General features: G+C 33.2%; 1 protein-coding gene across 1 annotated transcript in view; it reads left to right on the top strand.

Moving 5' to 3' along the window:
* Nucleotides 1-475: 475 nt before the first annotated feature.
* The window catches only part of LOC125051531 (protein TIS11), a 30,152-nt gene continuing 6,482 nt past the window's right edge, over nucleotides 476-24,145 (top strand). The window contains exon 1 of the mRNA XM_047651913.1: nucleotides 476-1,168. Within this exon, the coding sequence (XP_047507869.1) occupies nucleotides 1,109-1,168 (60 nt within the window). The 5' untranslated portion in view covers nucleotides 476-1,108. The remainder of the gene's footprint in view (nucleotides 1,169-24,145) is intronic.

Genomic DNA, 24,145 nt, shown 5'->3' with positions numbered 1-24,145 from the left:
AGCGACATGAGCATCACGAGAAGTATATTATGAGTTAGTGTATTGTAATCAAGTTTTATTGTGATTTTAATAAAATCCTTATTTTTTTATTATAACTAAAATAGGTACCTAGTATCTTCCTAGAATCAGCTTGAATTTAGACTGTCAATCATGTAAGAATATTGTAAGTAACAAATACAAAATAATCATATATAAATATAATAATCTTAGTAACAATTATTTAAAGAAATGATTAGATATTCTGATATTACAATGTTCATTCTAAAACGTTTCTTAATCAAGTATAAAGCGCGTCTTTATTAATTAAACATAATATTAAACTAGCGACAACAGCGCTCAATTGGCAACAATGCAATAACAAAACAGAATCCCGAGTATAGACGATTGTAACCGAGAGTATCCGAAGCTTATTCCAAAACGTGATCGTGCTGTTTGATTTGAAAACAAAATCCACCCGCTCGTTGCCGGCTCGCTCGAGTCACGGGTGTTTAACCGAATTGCAGGCTCTGTGGCTCAGTGCGCGAGCAAGCGTGATACGGAATGAACGTGTGGTGCATTTTGCGCGGACGTTAACACGGCGATTTATTTTTTATTTGCGATTTATACAGACCAGAATTTAAGCCGTTTTGGAGTATAATTTCGGACATATAAAAGTTTTTAATGTCCAATACTTACTTTCAAATAGTTCGCGCAGAGTTTTGACCAAAATTGTGAACTTCCGTATAGACGCGAAAAAACAAGTGAAGAAGACGTTATTTCGAAATAGAAGAACTGTTTTGTACATTTTCGCAACTTTTGCGAAATTGTGTTCAAAAATACTGGCTTGTTCGTGGAGGGTGACATTAAAAAACTGCCCTAAGCCATCTAGATCAGGTTCAATCTGTGGTCAACGAACAAAAAACAAAAAGGCAACGATTTACTAACATTGCAACTTCATTCGACTAAATTCTTGTTTAGTTCATCCGTATCGTGACTTTTAGACGTTTTTCATAAATTACAGTGATTCGTATAAAATTTCGTGCCGTGGTGTATCAGTTGGCGAATATAGTATCGCGTAACAAGAACTAAATCCTGGATATCAACTAGTGCCTTCTTGGTTTTCTACATCATGTCTACTGCCATAATGCATCAGTCTGCGCTGTACGATTTTGGTGATCTGTTCTTGAAGGTAAGATCCATATCTCTTATTATATAGAATGTTATTAAAAGCTTAACCACTTTTACTATAACTACTTTCCACTTATCTATTATAAATCCTAAGGTTTGCCTTAAAATTCATTCAACTCATTTGGCCCACGTGTTCGGTCTATTTCTATAATCTTTCAATATTGATTAAGGAATAGTTCCTTTTTAGTGTTAAATAATTAAAATACTGAGTTCCTAATTTATTTATTTCGTAAGCTCAATCTAACAATAACTTACATTGGTATTAGGTACACGAAACCCCAAAATAACTTGCATTATGAATTTAGTACATAATATATCATGTTTATTACACAGTTTTTGATGTTAGGTTAGGTCTGAAATATGGACCATGCTTTCGTTGACCTACCGACATTGAAAAAAATACCTTGCCTTTAATTCTGATTATGATGACATGTTTAAAGTATCGTATAAGTAAATGTTTAATACCTTCACTAAACAATTATTGTAAATCATATAGATTCCTCAAATACCAAATAAAAACATTTTTTTTTTAAGTTCATATTTGACTAGGCCCTAGGCAAACTGTACTAGGTAGTAGTAGTACGTAATCAAAGTTTGCTTTACAAGGTAAGTTGTCTTTTCCATGTTGCCATAAACCGTCTAAGTTAGTTCCTGTTACCGTAATTATAGTTTACGGAAAACCTTTCAAACCAGTAATAAGTGCTTAGTATAAATATATACATAGCTATATATGCATAGAAATTAAATAATAATAAAAAATATTATGATATAAAAGAAAGAAAAAACGTTTATAGTTTTGTTAGCTTCGATTCATCGCATAGGTACCTAAATACTAATATATATTTTGAGGAAAGTTGAACGTATCCGTCTAATGATATTAAATAATCATTCTTACAATGAACAAAAACCTAAAAGATTGTTTAGCACCTTAAACGGGCACGTGTATAATAGAATCGAGTTTCCTCTAAAAAGTAAAAGTATATCAAACTGATTAAGAAATACTGCGGTTTAAGTTCTACAATATCCCAAGCAGATTTAATCAAATCGAGATGTTCATATCATTTGGATTCTTTTGTAGGTAGGGACGGAATTTTGTTAAGCCAAATCTTAACAATTTCCGAACTTTAGCGCGTTTTAGTGACGATAAAGCATTTAAATCCTAAAACCCCTTACACGTTTAATCTGCCTCAAACTTGGTTGTAAATTTAGCTTCTAAAATTATAAAAATAGTATAACTATATATGGTGTAAATCTGTATATTAGCAGACGATTCAATCTTAAGAACAAATCAACTATTAAAATTTTGGTAACTTATAAAGAATTCACGTTATTTAATTAAACTTGTTTTAGTATATAACCATTATATACTTGATAGCACAATTATTATTCGTAGGATCTTATAACTTGACAAATCCTTTCAAATCTCAGCAGGGGTGAAGAGCAGACACAGCTAAGTGGTGTGACTGGTGTTTTATCTCCGCCCTTATGAGAAAATAAATCCTCATCCATTGTAATAGAGCCTATAATGGAATAGTGGCTGCCCTTCGACTGTATCTTTAGGGGCAACGCAAAACCGGTTCTATTAACTAATTCATACGGTTATTTTTTCTTTGAAATGCATTTACGCTACCTGCTCAGTTTTTGTGGTTTCTTTATATTGCGTACACTTGTTGCTTAGGGTTGCCCTGTTTTATATTCAACGAAGCATATAGAGGGTAACAAAGACCGAGAAATATATAAAAAATTCAACCTACATTTTAGGTTTTAATACGTTGAGGATAGACAAGTGCGTCAAATGGAGAAGCGGTTATTTAATTTTGTTTTAATTAAAATGTTGGTCATTATCAATTTTAAAGCAGACCAGTTTTAGCGATATCGTCATGTAGAGTAAGATACCTATGGTCTGCGTTCTAAAGTATGTGGTCTATATCTATATACAATTAAGTTTAGTGGCTTAACCATAGTAGTAGTACAAGTTAGTAAGTTTGATATAAAAATATTTTAATTTGAAATGTAGAAATCGTACAGTGTTTTACGATGTATGTTACGTCCCGATTGATAGCGTAAATACCAGTTATTTCTTTCTATATAAATATCTTCAGTAAAGTTGTCAGAAATGGGAATTGAATGTGGTATCATTCAAAGGTCTGTTGTTTTACAGGTTTTTAAACTGAAAGCAAATCTAATAACGAACTCTTGACGTCCACTTAATTAATGCTTAATATATTTCTTTAATGATAGAAACAGGTTTGATAACGATTGGTGATTGTTACTTTATTGTAGAAATATACGTGAGTCGTCATCAACATTTATATCATAAATAACAATAGGCGACCATTTATTTTCATCACCTACTAATTTTAATATAATATAAATGTTCGAAGGACTTCTCGTGTCTATGCTGAAAACAATGTGATAAGGTTTTATTCCATTTTTGAAATAACACTGCTGCGTGAAAAGCTATCTATACAAAGACTTCGCGTAGTAGTAGGAGCGCTTTGATTACGATGGGAATTTTGAAAGGTGCGTCTTTTTTTGTGAATTTTGGCCGTTTAACCGTTCTACACCTACAACCGTCTACCTGCTATTTACAATGCACGCCATTTACAACTTGCCTGACGAGATAAAAAGGCTTTTGTGCGCAGATAGAGCTTTGTTCAATTTTTCTACAAGAGGGGTCGATAAACAATCATACCAGCTCAAGTAGATTTCTTTAAGCTCAATTTCTAAAGGAAAAATTTGCTTGAAAGAAAATGGTACTTGCCACAGTAAATATTACATATACAAACTCGGTTTTGTTCGGTTTTATTTGTCCCGCCACTTTTTGGCGTGTTTTGCTGATAGAAGGTTTGCGCATGGAATAATTAATTTTAATAAATCGCATCTAATGACCCTAGCCACTATTTTTTCCCGAATCAAAAACTTCGGTATATAATGAACCAAGTAAAAGACCAGACAAAGACGGGAGCAGCATGTATGTTTTTGCGGATTACTGGATTACATGGGAATTGTATTGTTAAAGAATCTTGGAAGTACGTAATTATCTACTTTTTGATAAAAAGTTCACAAAGCAAAATTATGTCTGGTATCAATTTAGAATATAATTTTACAGCTGAGTTTGCCAATTGCTGGTCAGTATCAGGGGTATCGGAGCGTGTTATCGCTACAACTATGCGCGTTTGCTAACAATAGTATTTCTAACTACGTTCAGTATTTTCAAATACTGCTATGAAAACTAACCCTATTTAGCTTTAATTAAATTTTGACACGTATGAACGTGTTTATAAATTCATAGTGACACCATATTCACACATAAGCACACATATTATAGCACTTTGACGGTTATGAACTTATGAATAAGAGGAGGGTGTATTTTGTCTACTTAAACGATGGTGTCTTTTGGATAAGTCTTCATGTTATCGACTTAAGACAGTAAAGTAAGAATTATATTACCAAGATAACTAGATTTTTCCCGTGACACATGCTAACAGTTCAGAAACCTCGCAAATATTTACATGTTGGTAATCTTCAAGTAAACTTTCCAGTTTTCGCAATATTAAGTTTCTCAAACGGCCGGTTCTGGTCTCAAGTCATTTCCCAAGATTGCAGAAACCTTCGAGTACAGTGCAAACAATTGTGGGAGCTGGTATCATAGCACGTATCGAATTATTTCCTTGTATGCTGTGTTGGCGAAATGTTAATCTGTACTGGCGCCATTCGAAGACACAACAAAACATCTTTAAGGTCCAACATTGTGTTGATAGCATGAAAACATTTATTAGCTTCTCCAACACTGTTCAAAACCTGCAATAATTTAGTTGTTTTTGCTCTTTAAAAGTCAGTTTTTCCTGTATTAATTTTATTTCATATATTAAACGACTTAAACATGAAGTCGCTTATAAAGTGGCTTGAAAAATACTTGATTTAATGGTAGTATCTCCATCAAGTATTTGCAGCAGCAGATTGGCTCTCGTTTATCAATGCCTGCTTTATTAAGAATTATTAGGTATAATGCTTTTACATTTCATGCATAGTGATCCATTCAGCTTTAGTAATTGCATTAAGTGTTGCGTTCACTCAAGCAAGTATATTACGAAATGAGCCTACCGTACTGGAAACTACTAGTCTAATGCAACCGGTCCGAGTTACCAGATTAATGCCTTAACGATTTCCAATTTGTAAAAAATGTATAAAATTTCGTTATACGCGTTCAGGATTTAGCCACAAGTTATCTGTCAGAACTTCCACCGCAATTCAATTGTTATCTTACCAAAAATTGTTCGACGGAAATATTCTAATCGCATGGCGTATTTAGTAGGTCAACATAGCAAGATTCTTTATAAAATGTTATCGATATTCGTAGATAAGTCAGTCCTTTGTTACCAAGAGGTATTAATATTATAAGCGTCATTTACCAAGGTGTCTTTCCTAAGAATATTGAGATTTAAAATGCGGTTCGCCTTGAACGGACATCGTTCACACTGAAGATTCATTCTCAGTTTCGACAGCCGGGGACACAAATTAAGGCAAATACGACCCTGATAGCTATGCTGCAATCTTGACACCCACGTGTAAGGTGAACATTTAGTTCATTGTTTTTCGTCGTTACAAAAGCATTGATTTCATAACCTTAATATTATTAAGAAAACAAGTATAACCAGAGAGCATTCCAACCAGTTCTAAGTGAATGTCATCAATAGTCGCTAATTGTTTTAGCAAATGCGAGAGTTCATTGCCGCGATGACGAAGATCGCCTACGCTTGAAAAGTCAAAATAGATGCTATGTTCATAGAGATACGAGTCATTAATACTATCATATCTAACCTCTTACTTTAAGTTATTTTACTATTGGTTTTAATATTCTGTTACAAAAAATAAGTCATTTATGATAAGCTGTCACGTGTAGCGGAGTTATCGCAAATCGTTAACATGTTTTGTTATTAATCGTGAATTTAAAATGCTATGCGTTGTTTAGGTCACGTTGCACAAATTCTTAATTTAAGACATAGTCGCTTTTTTGTATAACAAATATATAGAATTCGTAGGACATTTAAATAACAAACGTGCTATGGTTCTCACAAACACGTTTATTAATAAACGTGACGAGAATTGAGAGTTCAAACAAGTTAATAGTTGGTACTTAAATACATTGATAATGCATATCTGAGGTCTTATGTTGGAGTGCAGTACATAAACAAAGGGTGCTGTATCTTATCTCGACGACTGATAAGGACTGGAACATTAATGTTCCAACAGACAACAATATGCCTGTACATATCTTTCAAACCTTTGTTGACCCGGAGTTCTTAACAATTACACACAAAAGCGTAAATTCTATTACGCGTATAAGGCAAAGTAAACACTTGATGGACGAAATTAGTTAACGATATTGTGTCGTTTGCTTCCCAAATGAAAATACCGCGTGGCATCTACTACAAGTATGGAGTCATTCAGTACCAACTAAATTAACATTTATTCGACTATCTATATTTATGTAACATATAGACTGAGTTCATTATATTGATCTAGTTTGATACAATACGCCTCGCATGATGAAGTGCACCGAAAGCGAACACTGGCACAATTTCAAAATCCAGTTCCGATATCCGTTTCACTTTCAAATGTAGAAACAGCGTCTACGTTACATGATTTAACAATTCATTGCAATAAGCCCTTTATAAACGTCTATATGAGATTAGATATAACTTAATCTGTTAACTTTTGGCTGCAGTTTTGGCACACATTCTCTGTTGCGTCACAACGAATCAAGCGCAGGCCACGGCGCGTAACACTTTTACCATAAGCGACCTCGTCTACCCACTTTGTGTCGCTTTACATAATTGCCCGTAAAGAACGTATCTTACGCAACATCAAAACATCGTTATTCTAGTCGTGTTTGAGAGGGTCACTGTTTAATGCTCTACTTAAAAAAGTAAATTTTTAAATGTGAGGTAAACTAGATTAAAATCTGTGCTCGTGATATAAACTCGATTGTTAAAGTATAAAGAATGGCTGTATCCTTGACCTTGAGGTTTATTTTTTGCTTATCGCTAATTATATTTAACAACTTCTTTATGTCTATTAGAGGTGCGTGCTATTTACTTGATGTATCTATAATATGCTTACTTTAGATTATTTATACAGTATTCCGGACTTAATGTTATCTTAGGTTTTAATTATAGGTCGAAACGTTTGTCTGTATAGTGATCTTTTAGTCGTCTTTGATATGTTAAAAGCAGGACGTATGCGGTAATGCTCGAAGTGCAACAATAACATAACCGCAATCCAAGTAGAGCGACAAGCTCTCAGCCGAAACGGTTTAACTTTCTTTTCTCGTTTCGTAACAGAGCCTTACAGTTTATCGTTTCACAAGCTTAGATTTTCAATAAGAGTACGATACTTAACGCACCATTTCTCATTTCACGCTGCCCAGAAGCGATTAAATTGAAAACTATTTTTATTTTCTCGGTATTTCATTACAAACTTCATATTACATTGATAATAAAAAGCAAAATGACTTCTTCAAATGTAGCTGTTCCGTAATCTTTAAACAAGAAGAATCGAAATCGATCTATACTACTAAGGACTTAGCAACTTTACTAAAGAGTTACTAAGTCCTTAGTAAAGGTTAAATTCTCGTGTAATAATCAAATAGACGAACTATAGACTTTATCGATGTAGTGGTCCCTAGTAGGCCAAACATTAAAATGAGATGAGCGCAATAGTTGCAGCGAAGCGTCATTTCGTACGTTGCGCACGATTGCAGTTTGCATAAGCATTGCACAAACTACTATTACAGCGATTATAATCCGCGCGTGCACTGATATCTTATGTGCCAAGAGGAAGAGAACTTTCGAAGTCACTTTCGAGTATTGTTTCATTGTCAGCTCTTTCCTATGTAATTTTCCTTCCTGATTTGCCATTTAGTATAATCATACCTATTGCACTAAACATTGAGTAATGCGGTTTTAAAGTGTTACAAGACGAAACCTTACAACATTAAATAGGTATTGTAATATGAAGGCATTAAAGTGTAATTTTAAAGCACGAGCTGATACGCTGAAATTTAAGAAAAGCCAAATAGTATAAGATAATATGGATGCGGGATACTATTGACGTGAAAAATCCAGTATACATATTATAAAGGATTCTTTAGTAACCATCTCTGACTAATATAATGTATCAAAATATGTATTGCTATATTTGAAACAGGTTCCACATTTTGGAATTCCGTATGTAAATGGGGTGTCACCCCAAAACCACTGCGCAATGACACCTGTAAAACGACCTCCAATGTGTCGTCCACATTGTGTGTGTAAAATTATTTATGGATCCGGGTTTCATTAAAAGTCATTACGATGCTAATTTAATCTGTTACAAAATAAACTCACCCTAGCGTGCCCTCGTTGACTCATAAGTGGTTTGAAATATAAAGACAATTTTAATTACTCAATGAATAATTTGAATTGTTCATTGGAACACATTTTAAGTATATACATGGAAGGCAAGATGTGCTTGGCGAATTTGTTTATATATATTATGTACATTAAATTATATTTTAAGGTATATAATCTGTTATAAGTCGTGTTGTAAACATACATAAATATGTATATTCACTATTTGATGTAGTAATAACTAAAGAATTGTTTGTTTCTAGTCGTGTAAATAAATGCCAATTAATAGAACGCAATTGCATTTATCGCTTGTTTATTACAATGGATAAATACGGTACCTAACTACGAGTAGTAAGTACTTTATTGCCTTAACGTCACGTACAATAATTATATATCTATTCATTTTTAAAAATGATGATGTAAAATAAAAATAAAAAATGTTTATAATTTGCGAAGCTTATCTAGTCATTTATCGGTACCGACACTATTTCTTTATTGTCCAAATCGAGATTTTAGTCCCAATACATAAATAATTAGAATTATTTATCTACTAAGCGTTACTAACACATCTTGTGATTACGTATACCTTGTACGGAATTCGTGGAAGAGTTACAGGTATGAAGTAAGTGTTATAGGTGAGCAGTGAGCACGTTTCAGTGATAGTAAGTGATCTTCGTTTATAGTTTGTGTGTCAATAATGAAAGTGGCACGATGGTAGGTCAGTGCCGCGTTGCATAATCTATGTCACGATGATCATACCTCCATTTTTGGAACTGATCGATCACGTACTTCCTATAGATCGCGATATCAAAACATTACCATTTTGAGACAGTATAGTTTTTGAGTGGAAACTTCCTTGACTGTTATAGTGCTTGAACCTTCAATTCCTAATATTCGGCGATACCATGTTTTATAAATTAGTAATAAGACTGTACAGAACATAGATTCAAATGCCTTTTCTACGGAAACGCATGTACGGGTCGGAATTATTTAAATATACATAACGTGCATGTCAAGTGTGCAAAGGAGCAGAGCTCAAAGGTCAAGTTTCTCTCGGGTGACGGAAGTCATGCTGTCATCCAGTCGACGAACTTTTAAGGTTGTCAAAATTTCCTGGTTTACTGAACACGAGTTTCCGTTCGCTAAAATTCGATAAGCGTGGAAAAGGGCTAAAGTATTTCGTTACATTTGGAGTGATTTTACGAATTTTAAATTGCTCGTATAAATTTAATTAGGTTGAGTTTGTTGAATCATTTAATGCCGTTGAACTTTACAAGGTCTCCTTTGTACTTCCTCCTTGGCAGACCATGACTGTTCCTAGATAAATATTATTTCTCTTTGTTCTTGTAATGCGTACTTGTGACTTTCTAGTTCATGTTTTTCATCGTAAGATTTTAGTTTACAGTTCAACCGTTTATCAGCACTTCTAGGTCGTTTTTTAATTTGCTGCGAAATGTGCACCAAAAGTTACGGACACTGGCCCAATTAGTCGTCTTTTGTTATTTTTATAGTGACACAATTACACATACCGAATTTCCCACTACCTTAAGGTTGTGTAACGTTATATTAGAATGTTTATGTACGTAATCTTATATTACACGTTATTATTACCGAGGTTATCTAAGCAACAACGCAACTGGATACACGTAATGTGGATGTAATGTATTAATATGACTAATTATAAATCTGCCAATCAATAATCGTCTAGTTCGATCATAGTTTAATACAAAAAGTCCAGTATCAATTTTCCCAATACAAGTATGTTTGGAACTTCCTTCACTATGCGACTGATCTCAAGTCTTATACGGTTTCTCAAGCAAGCTGAAAACCTAAAATTGATTTTCAAAACGCTACAGAGTAAAGCGTATTGGTTGTATGTTTACAAACTTTTATTAGTAGGGAACTTAAAGATAAATTGTTCATAAACTTGTCAACTATTGATAACTGCAAAAGATTTCATGATATTCAATTAAGCAATTAATTAAAGGGCTTTATATGTTGAGCCATCGCTGTTACTACGGCTACTATTTCTATTAAGTTTCATAAGGTTTGCTTCAAAACAATCACGCACTATTGCGTATACTATTATAGATCGATAGCGCAATATTATCAAATCGCATGCATCGTGCTTGGTTGCGCTCGAGTGGAATCGTACCTACGAACTCAAGGGCCCATGAAATGCAGTAAAGCATGCACGTGAATAATTATACTAGTTAATACCTACGGCTTTGATGGTTTAGAACTGTTTGCTGTTTAAGCAATTTGATAGATGATGATCAGCTGAAATAGTTGTGGATATAACAGCTAACAATCGAATACAACAGAGGCTATAGGAACAGATAAAATATATGTATTAGTAATAAGCCTTTACCGAGACATTTTAAGCTGTTGTGTTCGTTTGAATGCGCAGTTATGGTAATACATAATTAATTATATATTTCGTATCTACAATTTAGATAAGGATTGTTATTTGTTGTTTTATCACAATCATCATTAGTCTTATTTTTTCCTTTTTGTTAAATTTATATCGAGATGCGAGAAGTTTTTGTGTTGAATTTATATTATAAATATAGGGAATGAAAGGTAACGGTCAGTTTTGGTTGGCTGAAATCTGAAGATCATTGTTTAAATTTTGTTTTGCATTCAGAGGATATAAAAGAACTTTTAACGCACTATGCGTTTTATCGTATATACTGTGTCGGCCCTATGAAACCAAATAAAAATGACTGACACAATTATAATACTCCTCCCCTACAGTACACATAGTATAATGTACAAAAATTTATCGTTAATTCTATGATAGGATCTTAGTTATGTACCCTATTGGTCATTGGGTGAGGAGTCAGCACCATGACAAGTGGGGTAAGCTGGGACACGCATCAGTACCTCGGACTTAACGTATTCTTTTTTAGCTCTGCTCTTAAAATAAACTGCGATACATATTTTTACCTCATAATTGCGGTTGCTATTATTAGTCATATATTATTTATAGGTATGTGTTGGAGGAAAACTATTGTCCATGGAAAACGTCTGAGCCTCGTTTGGTGCAATTTACAAATAAGATTTCTTAATTGCTCCACACACCTCAGAAATACTACGCTTTTACAATAGGAAATCCTGAAAGAAATTTAAAATATGTATTATCAATAAAAATATGGTCGTGACGCAAGTCGATAACTTATCCGAAACTAGTCCGTGAGTTCATAAGTTATCTTGCTGACCCAGGCTGATACTGTTTCCTCGATATTTAACGCAGTTTGTTCAACCTGTTGTTTTATTTACAAGCTCCCCCGGCTTTGTACATTCAGGGTATTCTTATTGTGTTTTCTACGTAAAAGCACCTTATCGCTTTCGTCGTTTTCTAACGCTTTAAGGCTGCATTTCGACGCCATAATCATTGGTTTGTGTTTTTTTTTATATCTTCACTGTAGATTGATAACCTTGTATGTCAAAAAAACATTAATTATTTATTCTGAGACTCTTATCATTTAACTGGTATAATTATGAAGTAAGGACTTGTTTGTGTTATTAATAAATAAGTCCTTTTTACCATCTAAAATTATGGACAAGCACATAATAATATTTAACGAACATTGACGAAATGAAACATTTATTTTCGTTTCCTGCAATGTTTGGTTCTCTGGACATACGAGGTTATCATTCTACATCGACGATATACAACTTATGACTAGCTTTTAATAGAGGACCCCGTCTCAAAATCCGGTATACAGACATGTGCTTCATAATAGTAGTTACGACAAATAAATTAAATCGACAGTATAAAAAACTTTTGTCTCAATAACATCAGTAAAGTCTAAAAATAATCGCGCAAGAGTCACGTCCGGTTCTCAATGTCTTTCTATGAATTACAGACGCTGAGCACATGTTTGCTTAATTTGCACTTTATTATACACACAACCAGTACGTATTATATAACACAAATAATAACCATACTAAATCTATACATAGGTATAAATATAATATAACAATCATTTTAAAACTTTATTTAATATCTTTTGGCTAAGTTTTAGTACATATAAGAAATAAGTGTGCCTTTGTGATGTACCTACGCCCAATATTATTAACGTGACTAAATGATTTATTAACATATCCTAAAAGAGAAAAATCATCCAGAAAGTTTTTATAATATAACTACTTACAATTTCTACACAACGAACTGAACCGTCGAAAGTGAATCTCATCGTAATCGTGTGTTCTTTTGTAAATAATATATTCTGTAGCGTGGTTCTGTCAGCGTAGGTGGAACTGGAAACCTCCCAACAAAGGGTAATTTAAATTCGTTGCTATATTTTGTGTTCAGTCGTATAACATCAAAACATTACAAAATAGCAGCCTCGAGAATATTGCCATAAATAATTTGATTTAACACGAGGCGAAAAATTTCGCGCTGAATTATACTTTGCTAATGAATACGCATTTCTTTGTTTAAATTCCTTTAATGAAACATACAGGTATATTTTATATCCATTCTAACCTATGTATTTTAGTAACGTTCAACTTTTTGTACTAATGTTTGAGGTTTAGTGCTTATCCCTCAAGATCTCACATTTATGAAGCTATTCTTGTTTTAGCTTTTTCTTTACAAAGACTTTTAATCTATTAAAATTTAAAATCTTAAAAGAACTGCTAAATATTTGGTGTCGTTAATGGATCCTTGATATTGAATATGGTGTTTTATCGTAATTTGTGCTAATTTGCACTGGAAAAATATTTGAGCGGATGTGGCACATCTGTTGCCTTGGAGACAAAGTAATTAGCGATCTCTGAGAACGTATGTTCGCATAATGTCTCCCACACTTTGGATAGGGTTGGCCCTTAGTTAAAAGCTCGAAGTATATTCTAATTGTGATATGAAATGTCATTATTGTAATACATACAATGACATCCCAATTGAAGGCACCCCAACAAAGAACAAAATATACTTTTAATTGAACAATTGAAGACGCTTAGCTACAATTCTTGCCACAACGGAATGTTGAACGAATGAACTGCTATTTCATAAATTTTCAACATAATTTTTACATTATCGTTGATTACATTATATCTACAGCAGATAGATAAAGAAAATACAGTTAAGATTAAATGCTATACATATTATAGAATTAATAACTCATATTTTGTTTCTTTTTCTAGTGCGAGGCTCCTAGGAGTCTTAGCACGCCGGTGAGCAAATTCGCCCAAAACCTAACTTATCGTCGAAAAACTTTGTGATATTTCATGTTCATTTCCACATTATGAAACCAAATTGTCTTATATTTTTCTCGTCTATGTAATAAATACGCGTTGTGTAATCGTATTGACGTAAAACACTTATTACGATCTTAGTACTTATTGCACGTTGGCATTACCTAATACCACAGCTTGCCTGGCTTATACCTATTCTATATAATATTTAATTTAATAATGAGATGATACCTTTTAAAGTAAATAAAACATTGACCTATGTTCGAAATTAAACTAAAAGAATAAATTCTAAATTTTATTTCTTTTAAGACGAATATCATGAACCAACTATCAATTGTTTTCTTTTGAGCTTGATACGTAGGCATCATTAGCGGTGATAAAGTGCAATTAATTTCGATCAATTACATAATACATAGTTACATAAGTATCATAACATAATATCTTTCGTATTAATAAAATAATTAATTGATCTGTTCTTAAAAATTAACGAGAACAAAACATTAAATAATCAAGGCAAAAGGAAACAATAAATACAGAGTAAACTACATATATCCAAATTGTATTTTGTAATAAAATTGCGATATCGATTGGAATTTCCAAATAAACGTTGAAACTACTAAATTTTAAAAGTCCGTAGAAATACTTATAAATAATAAAGTGTATAAGTAGTAAGAAGCTTCATTATCGGCCTATCTTTATGTATTATGAGGGAGATAATTATTAAAGCGAATATATGAAATAGGTGAAGCGTTTGTTGATGGGCCCATTCGCCTCGCTCGAAGGTCAAGCCGCTCGCTCAAGTCGCTTGACGACTACGTCACATTAACCAACTATAGTTCACAGCCCAAGCTATTATAACTAAAATAACTCTGTGGGGTTACAATAATGGCACAGACCCTTAAAATAATACTATTGCAGTTTTAAAAATAATTTTTGGGGTCGCAATGACGCCGTTTATATTCGTAAACGAAGAAACCAGACGCCGTCTTGAGATATAAACATAATAGAATAACAAGAACAATCAATGCTGCCATTTTTATGAATATATATTCACGTTTATTTTTTTTATTTAATACATAAATTAATTTAATTTAATAAGATTTTTTGTAGTAATTTAATTACATATGGTTTGCCCTCAATTGGTTCTTAATGTATTATTCGGTATAAATTAGTATAATTTTGAGTTAAAATTAAATGTTTCGTCACGGAGGTGTGGCAACTAAGAGGGTCATTAGATCTTTAATTGTTATATTAATTGTGTTTTTACAAACAATATCTTACTTGATTGATAATAATATTTCAAATATACTGGCAGGCTTTCATAATTTATCCAATTTGATTAATAATTTATGATTTGTATCATTTCGATATGCATATGAAATTGTTCTGTCATTATTGGTACGTGAGGCAATTTTTTTCAAGGGTAAGATTCTTTGATTTTTTACACATCAGATGAAGCATACCATAGAGGTCCTTTTAAAACGGGTCTGGATTTCTTCAATACACTTATATTTAAGTGTTTATATTTGCGTTTATTCAACAACTTTTGCCAAGTTTTCTATTTGTATTAATCTTAGGACTATGAGTGAATTCCGATTGTTGCGAAACCGCTGTGTTCTTCTTGTTTGACGTTTCTGCCAAACAAATCTCCAAATATGCAATTGCTGGCTAGGAAATATTAAAGCGTGGGCACGTTCGCGGCCTGGTCAATGTTGCTAATCCAGTATTTCAGTGTAGTTGTGAAAACAACGTTGCACAACGCGTTACCTCAATGCAATACTTGCAATCCCCTCTACCTTCGATTTCCCTCATTATGACATGCAGCGTCAAAATCTAATTGTGACCGACAGACCTACATTTAATAAAGCTGTGAGGAACTGTGAATCTTTATACCACAATAGAAATGTTATTATGTTAGGCTATTATTACTTTATGCTTGTGACGGGCGTACGTTCTTGTAGTAGTGGAGTTATTACTGATATCTATGAAAATGGGTACATGAAATGTTTTCGGTTACCTTATTACCTTCAGACAATCCGTGATCATAAGCCGAAACCAAGGTTTTGAAAACAATGCATATAAGACACAATCGTATTACTGCCAACGTATTTTAAACATATACTAGACCAGACCTAGTATTGTTATTCGTTGATTTCGTAGTTGTACCTATCAGTGCTTCTCGGTTGATTTGGACACTATACAGAGGTCGCGGCTATTATTATGGGCTTGGGATAGGCCTTCCGACGTAATTATGCGCATGGACCAAGCATTGTTTCACAAAAGCACGTGGGACCAGTGAAAGTGGCACAGCCGGCGGCAAGGCCGCCTATCGACCTTCGGATTTAAGTTTCCGGGACGTACGCAATAAAATTTTAAAAACTGCATTGCTTTGATGTCGTTATCTAACGAGTCCCATTTCGAATGTTGCGAAAGTTCTACGTAATACTACACATTAAGTAACTAATTATTTATTAAACTGGCCAAACGCCTATGTGGCGCCGCGTAGGCCAATCGCCGCGCAATCACAAAAGATCAGCCTATGTCTGCTTAATTAGAATGTTGAATTAGCCATATACGTTTGTCAAGATTCGATTCAGACATGAATTACATCTGTATGGAAGCTATGCAGCTCGCGTGACAATGCAATGTGATTGCAACATCGTGCGCAAGAGTCGCTGTCGCGTGCATCACGCCTCAACTGTACCGTAGATCCGTAAATATTCGTGAAAAATTATGAACGGGGTGGCTCATAATCAGAAACGTATGGAACACATGGAATGTAGAAGATACAAAGATCTATAATTTACTTATTTTTTTAGTTACTTGGTCTTATGCTATCTTTTGTTTCTGTAAGGCATGTAATATACAATAAGCAAATTGGATAACCTATTTGTGTGGTCAAACTTTATTAGATGTCAGCTCTTTGAGCATAACAAACCTTAACTTAACTTTTACACGAACTGCCAACAAAAAGGAAAGAATAACTCGGCCAATAAATACTACAGATATATTTGATTGGTTCCATAGAATCACCGCGTGGTTTTCACAATGTCATATTGATCACTGCACAGCGGGCCTGTTGTTGAAATATTATAAGCCATTGATATTCGAGTGTGTCCTCTATTAATAATATTAAAGTTATGTTAAAATTAATACTCCTTATATTTATCGATCGATTCAATATTTTATTCTTTTATCAGGACGTGTCGATAAAAGATTTGGTTTCACTAATATGAAAGTCTCAAGTACGAAGAGATGCGTTATTAACATACCTTAATAACATAGTATAAATAATCTAGCGATATCATAGCTATGTTGTTGTGTGTTTTAAAAATGTGATGGTGACGAAATTCAGGCTAAAAGTTTCTAAATATTATTTGACCACAAGTTGATGTATGCATCAGGAAAAAATATTGCACATTTTATTGGACATACAGTTCAATTGCTTAGTTTAATTCATCGTTTCTAACACTTGCGGCCTTGATGCCAAGTTTGCTTACATAATTAACCTGTGCTGCAATAGCGAATTAGCATATCCCTAATGAAACTATTATTTACATATAGCCGAACAAATTAATACCGGTTCATAGAAGGTAAACCTTTACCGTAGACAAAACAATGACAGCCTAAAACTACAATGGCTGGACTAGCAAGAGTTTTACAGATCCAAACTGAAACGATTGGGCCAAGGGCCGTCGTAGTGATTTCTGTGCATTGTGACTTTAGATGCATCTCTCTCATACCTTAGTCGCATTTTTGTACTGTAAAGTAGAATTTACTATTTTTCTGTCAGAAGTCTTTGTGAAATTGTCTTGTCAAAGATTTCTTTAATATGTAGGGTATTTGTACAACAATGATCATAAGACTGTGAGTCATTATTGAGGCTAAAGAATATTGTATTTATTCGGAGCGGAAATGGTAATTGAAATCGCTGACAGGGGCTTATGAAAGTCATTGTCACAATTACTGCACAATTTCTATTTTGAAGTTTTATCGACGGTTTATAAAAAAAAATTAATATACAACAATGTTTAGATTCCTCATCTAATTTAATCTTAATGTTTTTGATGGTAGGATCTTAAACGCAATATACGTTTTCTTATGTGCGGTGCTTCTGGATTGCGTTTGATCGTAATTGTTGTATTTTAAGACTGCTATTTTACAATTGGACAATAGTAGATTTACAGTACCTACTTGTTATTCTATATGTGATCAATGTAAACAGTAGATACGCTCGCTGAATTAATGTCCCCAATTCAATTGAAGTGTTTCATTAGCACAAGTGGCCGCGATTGCTTCGTTGATCAAGCGCAGAGTTCGACTTCAACCGTCACTAACAGTCATTTAAAACTATAGTCTACTAGCCGGTGTATACTTTCTGTACGTGGAATTAGGATAAAAATAGCGTTTAATTGTGATCTTTGGGTGGTTTAGTCTTTCGTTGTTGCTTTTTCTCCGATTTATTCAACTAAACAAAAGACAATCGGCTAGCTTAAATTGTAATTTATTATAGTGTTTGTATATATATCATGAGATATATAATAATACTTTTAGTTAAATTTAAAAATGCTGACAGAAATAAATAATGTAGTCATAATAATTCTGAATTCGATTTCAAACATTACAAGAATTTATATAGAAAAACCACACAAATACTACAAATTTTTTCGTTAAAACATTTAAAAGGCATTTACTGGTGATAAATAACACTGTTTTTACTTTACTAAGCAAACCTCATCATATTTAATTAGTGTTCGCTCGGTTGCATTGCACGTCGTATGCGCTGAGGTCGTGACACCCGTCTTGCAGTGTCGTAATGGCTATATAGCAAGGCATATATTGAATATTCAATATTGTCCTAGCATTGCTTAGACTCTGGTATACACAATTATCTGTTAACGCGATGTTGTTTTCCAGCCTTCTTTATGACCTAAGTAATAAGCAGACGGTGAAGTAATAACATAGTAAGTAAATCTAAGTTGTAAATTTTGTTGACATATTCTTGTTTCTCTTCAAAACTATCTATTATGTCACTATATAGATATGGGAAAGGTACTTTTAAAGGTATATTTTATGTGACTATTCGTTGAATTACGAATCCTGTACATTTACCTAAAAATTGAAGGGCAACGGGCGGTTTTATGGCTATAAAGTTATTTGTTAAAAATTAATTTCCATCTGTATTTTATTTAAAATAGCGTAAATAGTATCATATCGCTTTTAAAAGCATTTCCTATTGTATCTACAAAATATTATCGTAATGTTACAGTACCAGACTGCAATAACAATAAATTTTTATTTTCAAATGTTATCTCATGTTTGCTATATTTTAATTCGAAATATATTGCTTTTAGAATAATTTCCGCGTGTTTGCTTTAAATAATATTTGAAAGAACCTTAATTCTGTTTACATTATTTATTAGAAATGCAACTTATTGCATTGAACTGATTGACGTAAGTAATTGTCTCTTAAATGAATATCAGCGTAATCCAATACTAGGAAAAGAAACACGTAATAAACAGTTTATATTCAATTCAGTTACTAATGTCGTTATTTCATATACTGCTATATATCTTTTTTGCAATTGACCTCTTAATTTTAATTGTCTTTTGATCATATAATATTAATATAAAAACTAGATTTTATTATTAGAATTAGTTTTTTATCCATTTGATGTCACTTACTCGTAATAGTTTATTTCCTTCAAATACGGTACTAAAAACTCCAGTCGATACGGGTTATAGGATTTCTATTAATACGACTCGGTTTCTATAAATCTACTATGTATGTATATTTTAGAATAAATCTTAAACAGTATGATATTCATTAATTCCATATATGCAAATGTCAAACTTTTTATCTAAATCCTCGAATCACTTAATGTTAAATTGTTGTTGGTACTTGAATAAATCTTAATTCCTAGCTTGTTATGATGAATTATACGCGTTTTACTCTGTTAAGTATTTTATTTAGCTTACTTAATGATCTGCTTTGTTCTGGGTAAATTAATTGCTTGGTCATGTTCCGGCCAAGGCGATCAGTTTTACTTTCTTAGGAAGTTATCGCTTTCGTTATAGACCGGTTGAGTTTACTACTTGCTTGGATTGAACAGATTTTTGTTACTAATAACATTGAATGTATGGAAACATATATTGTAATATCAGAAACAGTCTGCTAGCAGTAATCAGAATTGAATAAGCGTTAGCAGTTATCGCAAAGATATTTTACTTGAATTGTTTTTAGTTATTGCTAGATACAAACGGGTGATACAAAACTTACTGCGTTACTCTTTATATTTAGTCGTTAACTAATTGGATTGGATATATGTTATTATTAATCTGTCATAACATGACATTAGACAAACTAATGTCTAATGCACTAATAGAAGATAATTTCTCTATTTTTCAAATAATTCCAAGTTTTGATGTTTTCTAAAAGAATTACGAAGACGCTTGTTACATGATCGTGTTATTAAATTTATGTTTTAATAAATGTACGGTATTTTCCTTGTTAACGATATAACTAATAACACATAATAAACCAGTTATTTTTTCCTAGAATGTAAATGTCTGTGTAGATAAATACTTGATAAATTATTCTCGTATTAATTTATGTTTTCTTTATTTTCAGGTGAGGCCCGATTTTTATGATGGCGGTTTCACTGTAAGTCAAAATAGGGAAATTGTCAATGTCAACTACATATTGATAATTGACACATTTAAAAACAATTTTGGAACACAAATGTTATATTAATGAAGAAGGTTCGAAATTCAAGTTTCCATTAAAATGAGGTTGGCGTCTGGTCGCAGTTTAATATAAATTTGTTACGCGTAATAACGACGCGTTACCAAATAAAAATAGCCGAAAGCTATGATAACCTTGTTGGTAACATTGGCCTTGCAAAGTCGATGCACTTGCAAACAGTGTTCGCTTGTCTGACTAGGTGTTTATGTTTCAAGTATTTAACATGCGTCATGCTTACTTGCTCCTATCTACGTTGACAGTCTAAACAAATACACTCTGAAAAGCCTCGGATTTCTTTGTCGCCCTTTATAAGAACCTTTATTTCTTACACTATGTTAATCTTTATCAAAGCAACGCCTGACGAAAGATAAAATCCCGTAAACCCCAATGCGTAACACATTTTTGTCATTTCATAAATCAAAATGCAATTTGTAAATAAACTCTCTCTACATATAAATTTACAAAATATCTTTGTTTTGATACAGTCCAGTACAATTATAATAAAGTACATATTTGTTAATCTTATTTTATTATTGTCTTATTTAATCTTAATATATCTTTAATTAACCTGACTATCACTAAAGAAAATACACTGAAGTGAAACGCGTTTAATATTCTTAACTACCTAAGTTGAGTTTAAATTATAAATGTCCCGACGTTTGGCATACAGCCAACACTTGTTAACTGGTATGCTATGGATTGGTAGTCCCTGTATAAGTGCATTTTGTTTAATGTCATTATAAACTCATTTACTTATATAAACTGTATACATGTATAGCACCACTGCGGTTTTAAAGCGTTTTGATAACTTTCTAAGCCAAATTTACTAACACAATTGAAAATGATTTTCCATTGTTTATATCCATGAGTCACATTTGGGGAAAGTGTGTGATGTAAGAATAAAATTTGCGCGGACAAAGGAATTGTATGATTGACGCAAGGGCCCTAATGATCGACAGTCGGCACTAATGACTGTTATTCATACTTTATCATTTAGTCTCGGATTAGATACCTCTAGTATTACAGCATTATAGCTTAAATGCCGTAACAAGAAATTTATTTAATATAAGATATCTTAGAAATAACTATTAGCTGTTACTAAATTGATAAATGTAGTACTTAGGTAATAGTAAAATCGAGACTTCGAGAATTTTTATAGAGTCAGTTTTGAGAAGAAAGCTTTACTATACTTTCCTAAACCAAGTCGCGTTCTTGAGATTATTATGAACTAAATGTTCCAAAAACATTGACTGAAAAGAATTCAATGTAACCACAGTAAATATGTTCAGTATTGGTCGGGTCTTTATTCTACGGCAGAAGTATAGGCCTCCTCCAGAAAGATATTTAGATATAGGAAATTAGGTACTACAGCATACACATTAGATATTTTCAGTTAGTAGAAAAAACCATTTCTCAATACAAGTTGGTTCGTTATATTCTGCAAATCGCCGAGACTTGCATCTATAAATAAGGAGGTGCTAAAAGCGGCCCAGGTTACTTCCTCTGCTTTGAACGAAGGGTAAACACGCATGACCCTTTGTTGACATTTGCTTTACGGCCACCACGCTCTGGTTTATGGCGCTGTAAACTTGAAAAAACGCCAAGTCGTAGAACCCGTGTTATATATTATATATGTGATATTTTACATAAAAACAGTGGTAGTCAATTTAGGAAAATTCCTGGCTATAAAAAGTTAAATTTATACTGTTTCTGTGAGATCCGAATTGTATATGGGGTTTGTATTCGAATACGATAGATTTAAATGCGGTGTAAACTAGTTTTAGAAGCCACAAAAGCTTACGATGCAGTAGTCATACTATGCAGCTAATGTTACTGTACTAACCTAACTAAGGCAGGGAAAACCCACTGGTTTTGTGACAAGAATAGGATATTTTGATCTTTCGCTCGTTTTCAATTGGTGGAGTCAACAAGGGAGACTGTCGCCGCGGCCTTCGATATCACAACAGTCAACAGGCTATCATTGTTTATGTCAACGAACTAAGCACGGTCGTTTTAACGATTCTCGAAACATCGTCTACGTGATATCCTGTAGACGGCAAATATCTCAATGTATTGTTTCGAATAATAACCAGAAATTATTCTAAATGTATTCAAATAAATGGTATTTTTACCATAGCCAGCGCGTTGCATTGCAATCAGTGTACTGCCCATCGACATGCGTGACCGGTCTTCTCGCGTCCGGTTACTCATCTAACGCACGAAGCAACGCATATACAATTTAGTCATAGTTATCTATTTAATTAAATTTTATATCCACTCTTCTGACTTAAAAAAGGGGTTAGTGGAGAGATTACTCACTCATTATTCGTCTTTATCGTAATATATAAACTGAACATTGAGACCGTTAAGATTTTAGACGATTTTTCTTTAAATAAACTTTTTGTTGCTTCAAAGGAATTATTTACTTAAATAACTAGACGCGGGAAGCTTTCGGTCTGGTGGAATTATAATTGTCCTTTGTTCGCCCGATTATTCTAAATGATCTAGATAAGTGATAATAATAACAGACATGTGTAATTTAAATATGCGACACTTGTTTTCCATTATGAATAAATTAGTTTTATAGACCACATACATAGTAATTAGGATTATGACATTAAATTTAACTTCAGTTTCCTCATCCGAAGCTGTGCAAGTGTTCGTTCTAATTAAGTTTTTCTATATCTAATCTTTGCGGGAGACATATGATGTCACTATAAATGAAATGCATAATAAATGTTTGTATAATTTTTAAATATTCGTTGTAAGCGAAAAGTTTTTTTCAAGGCAGTTTGAGCCGCGCACCACCACTTTGTGGAATCAGCTGCCCACTAATTTCCGAACCAATTCGACTTAGGGTCCTTCAAGAAAAGAGCGTACCAATTCTTAAAAGGCCGGCAACGCACTCGCGAGCCCTCTGGCATTGAGAGTGTCCATGAGCGGCGGTATCACTTAACATCAGATGAGCCTCCTGCCCGTTTGCCCCCCGTTCTATAGAAAAAAAAGTAGCCATTGAATGTTTAATCATTTTATTGCGAGTATGGCTACGGTAGGGTGAGTAAACCAACCACCTCTCTTCATCCAGGTATTGGTTTAAGGCAATCTTTTAAATTCGAAGTGCCTGCAATCCACGCAAACAAGCGCATGCAGTATACACATACTGTTAAACAGGACCGGTTCTTAATGCGTCATATAACAGACATCAGTCGCTTATAACACTCTGACACAGACTGATTCATAGTTCTTTGTTTTTGTTTCAAAACAACCAAGACTCAAAGTGCTATATCAATATTAATTACGCGTATTACAATATTATATGCATCGTAAAGTTTAACAATAGATAAACAGACAATGTGTGGACCGAGTAAGACTCTAACTGCCCTTATATGCAAATGTAGACGTTTTCGTCTTAATTCAACCGTTATGAGTATTACTAAGTAAAATGAGAAGTCATTTATCTCGACTGTATTATATATTTAAAGTACACCATTGAGTTATGGCATAATTAAGAGCAGTGATAGCCTAGTGGTATGTGACTCAATCCGGAGGTGGTGCATTCAAATCCCGGTTTTGTTCCAATTAATTTTTCTACTCCTTATCTCGAAACAGTACAGGCCATCTTCGGCCCCCTATA

The sequence above is a fragment of the Pieris napi genome, chromosome 8 (assembly GCF_905475465.1).
Source record: "Pieris napi chromosome 8, ilPieNapi1.2, whole genome shotgun sequence".
In the NCBI taxonomy this organism is placed as follows: Eukaryota; Metazoa; Arthropoda; class Insecta; order Lepidoptera; family Pieridae; genus Pieris; species Pieris napi.
Note: the sequence above shows the minus strand (reverse complement) of the source record. Positions and strands in the feature narration are given on the sequence as shown.